A 9,256-nucleotide genomic window follows, 5' to 3' on the forward strand; every position below is an offset into this window, starting at 1 on the left:
TTTTCGAGGGTGAAAAACCGGCCCCGGGGATCGATCGTTCGCCGCGGTAACGCACCCCGTCCACGGACCTGTGCATCTCCGCTTCCCGCAGTGTCTCGTTATCTGATCCTCGTGATCGGTGTGTCGGTGAAGATTCGAAAAATTTGTAAACCTTTTTGAAAATTTGCTTGATAAATATATATTAAGGAAAATTAGAAACCTCCATTTATGATTTCATAAAAGATTCTTCGTTAGCGGAGAATGTTTATATTCCGTTAAATTTTTTCCACAAAGAAGATTAAAGATCTATATTTATAGTTTGATAAGCTCAATGTAATTAGAAAATTCTACATGGAAGTATCTTTCATTTTTCCTATTCTGTTCGAGGTCTTCGAAAAAGGGGATTAAACTTTTCCTTTTATATTTTAATAGGATTAATGTAACAGGAAATTTCTATGTATAACCGAATCCTTCGACAAAGAAGATTAAGAAGCCTGGGAATTGGTATGTAACAAAAAGTTGAATGTAAAATTGATATCATTCAACTTCCACTCGTTCTTTTTTGTGTATTTCAAACGAAATACGCTAGAAAATGTGTGTATTCTATTCGAATCTCTCGCCAAAGGAATCGAGCGGGAACAAGATACACGTCCAGTCGATAACACATCCGATCCGATGATGGGTGAGCCGTCGAAGGGCGCAACAATGAAGTAAATATATCAGATAAGATGTTTCTCCGGGCACCGCGTGCCCGCGATCGCGCCGGCTAAATATGTATGAGCGCGAGCAGGAATGGTCGCTTCAATCTCCCGAGGCCGATTAAGAATGCACGCAAATTGTTCGCGACTTAACCCCGGCCCCCAATAACTCAGCATTAAAGATGAAATTGGCGAGATAGGACCCGTGGTACGTGCCCGAATGGGCATTGTTACAACAGCCGTATTACCGTAATAGCGGCGATCATCGTGGGGAGAGGATGGGGCGGGCGGCGGTTCGCAATTGATTTATCCAGCGGCCGGGAAAACGATCGCGGACCACGGAACGATCGCGCGGCGAGCCAAGACGGCGCGGAACGAATCGCGAGAAACACAGTAATAGCGCGGGGGGCTGAGACGGTTGAAGCGGAGCGGGAGGAGACACCGATCGAATTGGCGAAGATAACTGGTCCGCGGGAGCCAGCGAAAAGCAATGAGTTCGAACGAGGAAAAATAGAAGAGGCTACGCAACCTCGTTCGGGGGCTGAAGAGCGACCGCGCAAGCGGTCGGTAGACGGCGGGGGTTGCCGAGGGAAGCTAAACGTGGCAGGAGCTAAGAGCCGGATCACCTAAGAGCAGATAGAGGAATCAGAAAGAACAGGCAGAACGTGCTGGAGACAGAGCTAGGTGAACGCTGCAACGAGGGTCGTTCCAAGGGATGAGGAGGGGAGCGGCTTGGGGAGGGGAAACGGCAGGGGGTGGCAGAGGGAGGGGGACAATCTGGAAACCCGACGCGATAAACGCTCGCGGAGGGGATAAATCGAGTACGAGAGACCGGGAGAAAGAAGAAGAAGAGGAGGAGGAGGAGGAGGAAGAAGACGAACACCGTCCGACTAAAAAGGACAAGCGAACCAGGCAGGGGCAGCGTACTGGATCACCGGCTAGCAGTTAGAGGATCCCAGAAGTACAACGGAGAACGTTCGGCGAACCGGGTGGAACGGAGAAGCTGATCGTCGAAGCGAGAGGGCAGAGATATAAACACGAGTAAAGTGGGGAGCTGAATAGCAAGAGTGGGGATGAACAGTGACGCGAGAGTAAGTTGGAGGAAGACGCGATCGTAGGTAGTCCAAGTGGGAGGAGGATGAACGTTACAGTCGGTAGAGGGGAGGTAGGGTTCTGGGTTACCTATCAGCAGCTGGTTCCGCGGAGTGGTGGAAGACTGGGCGTGACGGGTTTCTGGGTTCTCGCAACAGCCGACAGATGTCGAGTGGTCGCGCCCCTAGACAGGGTCCTCACCCCTGGAGAGGTCAGCTGGTGGGCGTGCCGGGTGTAGAAACGACGCCCAGGAACGCCCATCGTCGGCCCTCCCGCCGCTTCCTCGCCGCAGACGCTCCGCGGCAACCAACTGGACAACCAGCCCGGCCTGGATCCCACAGCGTCGCACAACGGTTCCGTTGAAACTCGCGTCTACCAGCGCCGTGCAGGACCTCCACGTTTCCGCCGATCGTCACCTGGACCCGTCCGTGTCCCCGAGCGTTCCGCCCGTTGGTCTCGCCGCCAAGACTGACCCGTCTCGGCCGGTCGGTCCCCTTTGCCTCGGTTCGCCTGGGCCGCCTGCTGGCCGTTCGTTCAGTGCGCGTCTACGTCGCCCCTCGGGATCTCTACCGAGAGCCTGGGTCGAATCTACCGCGGTTCCTCCGCCGCGAGGATTCCACGGGCGGGATACACGACCCGACAGTGAGAAGTGCGATGGATTATGGACGTATCGAGAGTTCGGAGCGGTCCGACGGGCTCGCAATCACCGGGAACCATTGTGGGAACGGCGTTATTGGCTGCCGATCGGACTGTCAGTCAGATGAATGAGCCGGCGACGCGGCGAGACTGATCCACATTCGGTGTGTCGAGCGAGGGAACACTCTGTTCGCGGGGGAGAATGAGGAGCGACCTCGGCAATCGTCACGGTGGTCGGTCATGAACAGGGCTGAACAGTGTCCGTCGGCAAAGGATTGGAGTACTTAGTGTTTGAGGATCACCGGTACAGTCTGGGGACGTTTACCGAGGTTTCTTGGCTAAACGAGTGCGTCGAGTAATCTACCCTGCGATAACCGAACGATCAACATGTTGGGGGTACAGCGCTAACGGGCGTCGTCGGCAGACGATCGAACGGGAGTCCTGTCGGAGGATGATCGTCCGGGTAGCTCGAAACGGACGGAATCCGTGAGGTAGGTAAACCCGAACCGACTAGAATCGGCACACCGATTTTCAATTTCAAATAAGAAAAGAGAACTTCAGGCGCTAGACAATAGACGCTGTCTCGAGGACGTTCGGAACAAATGTGGCCTAAACATTTCAGTCCGGTTGACTCGATAGCGTAAAGTTTTCGACAACGAGGAAACCGCAAGAAAAAAAAGGAAGCGGAAAAGATGTCGAACACACCCCCGGAGTCGTCGACGGGGTTGGAGTCGTCGGATCTCCACGAAATCAGGCATAATCACCTGGCAACCCGATTGGAGTCCGGAGACTCGGTGAAACGGGAGCAGATACGGGGAAGTGACGGCAACAACCCTGACAGCGATTGCGAAAGCGATACCAGCGAGGTGTTGAGCGTCGGTAGCGAGCCGACGCCCACGAGCGTCGTTGGAATCCGTGGCTGCGGTTCAGTCAGGTATGACCAGGAATCGGCGAGCAGCCGGGGCGGCGACTTTCGCGACGAGGAGAACACGAGGACATCGGCAACACCATCGCCTTCCAGCTCAGCGAGCTGCAACGACGCGTTTTATCAGCGCACCACTAATCACATACCAGCTCCGAGTCCACCGGGTTACAGTCAGCCGCCCTCGTCCCCCACGGCCTCCTCGGTGAGGTCACCGGCGTCTTCCTCCGCCACGGCCTCTTCGCCCGGTCGTCCGGAAGCTATCCAGGACGTGATAGTACCCAGGTATCAATCCAGTCATCCGCAACACTTGCTGCCCCGATACTCGTCAAGGGAATCCGAGATCTCCGACTATCCGACGCGGGTGCAGCACAGCCTCGGCCACGAGATTATCTATCCGACCGTTGAGAGACTGCACAGGACGCCGATCAGCGTGCCTCTGGTGACCAGACTCTCCTTGTCACCACCGTCGGCCATGACGGTCGCCGGTCTTCAAGCTACAACCCCTGTCCTCCATCCAACCGCTTGCAGAGACCCCAGAGAGACCGCCTCTCTGATGCCTCATCCAGGGCAACACTTGCACCACGCGAATAGCCACGTTCATCTTCACCAGACCTCCCAGGTGCAGCACATCCCGGCGAACTCGGTGCACCAGCATCGACTCTCGGTCAACAAGATTCTTCAAAGAGATCCCGGCAGTCCCGTCTCGCCAGGTATCAGAGACGAGAACGGTAGAACGATGCCGGGCAGCAATGGTGTGCAGAACAACGGCATCAACAACACGAATCACCACAACAATCACAACAATAACAACAACCTGCAGCATCAAGCCGGCTTGAAGTTCAGTATAGACAATATCCTGAAGGCGGACTTCGGTAGGCGGATCACCGATCCGATATCGCTGAAGAAATCACGGCCGAAGAAGGTCTCGTCGAGACCCATCGACCTTACCAAGGACTTCCTCGAGTCGTCGTCCGAGACCTCGGAGAAGAGCAACTCGGAGACCAGCTCGACGACGAACACCTCGCCGGGCAGTGTGACCACGAATCCTGCTTCGAACACGCCCGCACCACCTGCGACCGAGCCTGGGAAGCAGCTGCCCTGGCCGGCATGGGTCTACTGCACCAGATACTCGGATCGACCATCTTCCGGTGAGTTTCTTCTATCAAATACAAAGAATTCTAGTGTTGTATCTCCTAATTAGCGTCGGTAATACATATAGATCCTAGATAACGAAAAGAGTAGAGATATCGATACCTTAAGTTATTAGCAAATAAGTATCCTCGTAAAGTTGTATGCTTGTGGAAGTTCGAATAATCCCACGGTGTTCGTTAGATAATATGTAAGATAATCGTGTACGAAAAGGAAACACCGGGATCTGTCGGCAACTTCGGAAATGAATCACCGCAGAAGTAATTACGGCGATCTCGTAAAAGGTTCCGCTCGTGATTTTCATCCAACTTATTCGATACAGCCCGCGGACTGAAGGTTATTGTTCGATTTTCATGAGGGTGGAGACGTAAACAATCGCTTAATAACGGGTCCGCTCATTAGCGGCTGTAAAGCGTGCCGAAGTGCATCGCTGTAGAAATTTCATCTGCGAAGGAAATTATTTCACGCCCTGGGAGAAACGGTTTCTAGTCGTTATGCAAGTGGGGCCGTGGTCGTTCAGCAATGGGTCCGTCACGATCCCGACAATTTTATTCGCGGTATCGGCTCGTCTGTTTTTTTCGCGGGCAACGGCCCGGCTAATTATCCCACAACTCTTCGGAGCAGAAGTGCTCGTGACGATATCCCGGGCATAAATAAAACTCGACCGGCCGTTGGCTCGATCCGATCCGCGTCCCCGTCCCGGGGTGACCGATTTTAATTGCGATATTAATAATTCAAACCTCGAACAACGAAATTCCGTGTTAATCGCAATGCGTCCTCCACTTCTTTCCCCCGTGTTACGTCGCCGGCTAATTAAGACGCGCGTAAAAATAAACACGAAATCCGGGTGGACGGTCCGAAGAAGTCGCGTCAAGAATCGGAACGACGTGCGCTCTCCGCGCTCGATCGATTTCCATTTTTGAATATTCAACGAGGCCCGCCGGACGAACAGGCCGATACCGATTTGTCACGCGGCGCTGCGTCCCCGTGGCTTTTCTCGGCCGGTATCGAAGATTTATCTCGGCCGAGCGTGGAATTGTTTCCCGGTTTCGCGTGGCAGATGGATGCTCCTTTCAAACGACACCGGGAAACGTGTAATTACTCCGGTCGGCCGTCCGAGTGCCGGCTTGATGAATGGTAGAAAACGTTTCGTCGTGTCACTCATATCTTGATATACGCTCATTGTCGGGAAACAATTGTTAAGCGCCTCGGAGGAATAAAGCTGCCCTACGCCCCATAAATCAACCCGTGTACCGCGGGGATACGCGATTAACTATTTCTCGCGGCTTTTGTGCCGGCGGACAACAATTTCCTATAGGTCATTCAGTTGTCGTATTCTTATGCAAACCGTCGGTAAATAATCGGCGGCCCTATTAGATCGGTGGCTCCGTTTCGCCGAGCATCTCCACGGCGTGGAACAGCGCGAACCGATCCGGGAGATGTGTTGCGTCGCCTTTCAACGGCCCCCGTGGCACCGGTGTTCCGCGGATGCGTGTTCCATGAAAATTATTGCCGTCGCGGCGCGGCGCGGCCCGGTCCGTCGCTTATTGTGCTGGGGAAAAATCCGACTAACGCGACCGGCTCGACCGTGGACGCGCGCGACCCCATTGTATTTTAATAGTTTCGCGCCACGCAGGAAACCGATAATGCCACGAATTTCTCAGACCGATTTTTTACCGTGCCGGGCACACTTTCCTACACGCTTTCCATTCAGGGGAAAATGATTCATTGTATCGTTTCGCGACGGTCGCCGCCGGAATTCTCCGATCCCGGTTCCCAGGTGAAATTGATCTCGCTGCATTCCCCGGGACTTTTTCAATCCCGTCGCGTTTTCACTTTTTGAATCGTTCCGCTTGGAATTCTGCCGACGAAAGTCACACGTGGCTGTTTATTTTTGTCGGAATCAGTTGAGAATAATCTACCGTTGAGTAATAGATCCTTGTCGCTTTCGCGGTTATGGTAGAGTAATATTGTACTGGATTGGATAAAAAGTGACGAGGGGGAGATGCGTTTAATTGTGTGTGAAAGAAGTTATTGCGAGTGTAATGGTTAACGATTTCTTTTATCTATGCAATTATCTTTACTTTTCCGAAGGTGCCTTGTTTTGGGAAAAACATAAGAAAAGTTGTGATAATGTATGTGCCTCTTCTTTCTCGACGTTGTTCGAAACGTATAGCTGAATTAATTAGTTTCGCAGAGGCAATTATACAAATATAAGAATGTCTGGCCGGACTTCTAAAATCTATCAGTTTCCCCTAATTTTCGTTCTGCGATGTTAATCACTGTAATAGGTAAATGAATGGTTGGCATAATTAGTTTAGAGGAAGGAAAACCCACTCATAAATTACGAGTGAGGAGTTTCTGTGCCCGAGTAACGAGTGACCCGGCGTCCGTCGGTAGTGGGTTAATTGGTGCACCGAGATGACATGTAATTTTATTAATCAGATTTAGATCTTATCGTTGAATAGTGGGAACTTAGAACGTTTTAGAGTAGTTGCTTGACCATTGAATGGATCGAATGAAGTCAGTGTGCGTAAGAAAGACCTATGCGTTATATTTGCCCGCATCAATTATTACACAAACAAGATTACCACAATAGAACATTTCTATAAAAACTACGAAACGTTCACATTATAACAATCCTGAGGATTTAATTTTAATAGAAGTAATAGGAAATAAAAGTGACGATAGCTTCGCTAATAATGAATAAAAAAATAGAAAAATGGCGTCGCCATTCAGCGAAAGCGCTGAAATCCACTGAATAATTTCTACTGAAAAACTCTTTTCCTTTCAATATCATCTTTTCTTGATAATAAGCTCAATTTCTAAATAAAAATTACTTAAACAAATAACAAATACTCCAACAATCGTTTGCGCGAAATAATTTGACCCGTGGAAACGCGGCAAATGAAGTCGTACGTCCGATGAAACACGTAAAAGTGATAAATTCCCGATTAATAACCGGTAGTTTTTGTGGGGCCGGTTCCGGGTGACGAGTTCGGTCGCGGACGAACGACAATATTGGCTCACGTTCCTATTATGTCTTTACAGCGCGTAATTTCGCGTCCGACAGATAAATAGTCCGCTGAAACGGCAACGATAAAGCTTAATCACTGTTATTGCACCGGTCTTGCAGCTTGATATCGCATCGGTGGAAGGGCAGAGAGGGGCGGGCGATCGACTCATTCTTTTTGCTTCCTCGCGCGCGCTCCGATATCCTGCGCAAATTAGCGCGCCCTCCGCGCGTTCATTTTCTCCGAGAAAACAGAAAATATAATCGCGACCCGGATAAATTTCATGGCAGTCCCTACCCTTGCGTAATCGACGTCCATTAACTTCTGCCGATTACTTTTTCGCTCGTGGAAAGAAGAAACGTGATCGAGGAAAATTATATCGCGTTCAGTCAAGTTCTCCGCGTTGGATTTATATTATAATTCAACGGCTAGGCAACGTAGGAAAACTTCGGAAACGCTAATGGCACTTTATCGCGGGTCGTTTCACCGTTCGATCAAACGACGCGTCGAACGGCGCGTTATCGCGAGAATGAATCCGTTATTAATCGTCTCGACCTGCTGCCTTTTACATTGATATATTTCTAAAACGGCCAGGAAGTACGGGGAACGTGCTGGAATTTTTCCAAGATTAATCATTGCGAATGTGGGTAATTATACGATCAACTTTGCGAAGGTTGCGCAAGTTTTACGCGTGGTCGTACAAATTATTACTCGCATCTGCTCGTTAGGGAGCCGCGATTGTTGAACGTTCGATGATAACGTCCGCCGATTCGTCGTTTCGTGTGCGACGGTGAATCGACAATGGCGTTGCGTCGCGTGCATTGTCTTTGGACGGTCGATGCCTATAAATCAATTTGATTATTGGATATGTAGTGATTTTAATGTTGGCAGCATTATCATTTAACCTCGCGTAAACTTGTCGATTTAGAAGGAAGAAAGAACATTAAACACAGAACGAAACGCTTATGTACTTTAATTGCTCCGAATTGGTACTTTCGAGTACCATGTCATTAAAATACTACCATAAATCAAAAGTACCCCTCATTCTATATAATTCATACCTAACTCAAAGTGATGCTGTATTATTTTATGTTTTAATGTTTTTCAAAATTACCTACACACGGACGCGTGCCATTTCAACGAATCCGAAGCACATGAAAAATTAAAAAAGCAGTGATAAAAATCGATAATAATACGATTCGAAACATAGGGGATGAAAATTAGTTTGCAAGAGAGATGAGGATAAAAAACTTTGCGTTGCGTCCGGTCGAAGCAATGTTCGAATAAGTCGAATGTTCGGCAATCACGGGGACAAAGTCTCTTAAGCTGAAAAGCCAGGCGAAGCGACGCAGTCTCGTACGCCGTGGAATATATTAATTACCGCCTCCGGTGCGGCGGAGCAATAAAACGAGGGTATCGCGGCGTTAAATCCATTTACGGAAAGTTATGGTTAATTAGTTTTCTGAGCGGAGTGTGTAACGCACACGGAAGATATTTCCATTAACGGGGCAAGCGCGTATCGGCGCCGCGGGGAAAACGCGGGAATTTTTGCTCGGAACGGGCTCGCGCCAGTGGAAAAACGCAACGGAACCAGCGGCCGTTAGGTTGCCGCGGCTTCGCGATAAATCGACGATTTTCGAGCGCGACCGCGACAAACGAGAAACCGTCCACCGCGCGCGAATGCAACTTCTTAACGAGGAGAAAGGGCTGCGAGCCCGTTTCGATTAGCCAGGCCGACCGTTAATGCATAGCAATTTTAATTG

At 50.2% G+C, this 9,256-nt stretch overlaps 1 protein-coding gene across 1 annotated transcript; it reads left to right on the forward strand.

Moving 5' to 3' along the window:
- The first annotated feature begins 2,086 nt into the window (after positions 1-2,086).
- On the forward strand, positions 2,087-4,531 carry LOC143174239 (uncharacterized). The gene has a single exon (XM_076364739.1). The coding sequence runs from the start codon at positions 3,098-3,100 to the stop codon at positions 4,529-4,531; it is 1,434 nt and encodes a 477-aa protein (XP_076220854.1). The 5' UTR covers positions 2,087-3,097.
- Positions 4,532-9,256: the final 4,725 nt, after the last annotated feature.

This window comes from Nomia melanderi, chromosome 2 (genome assembly GCF_051020985.1).
Source record: "Nomia melanderi isolate GNS246 chromosome 2, iyNomMela1, whole genome shotgun sequence".
Taxonomy (NCBI): domain Eukaryota; kingdom Metazoa; phylum Arthropoda; class Insecta; order Hymenoptera; family Halictidae; genus Nomia; species Nomia melanderi.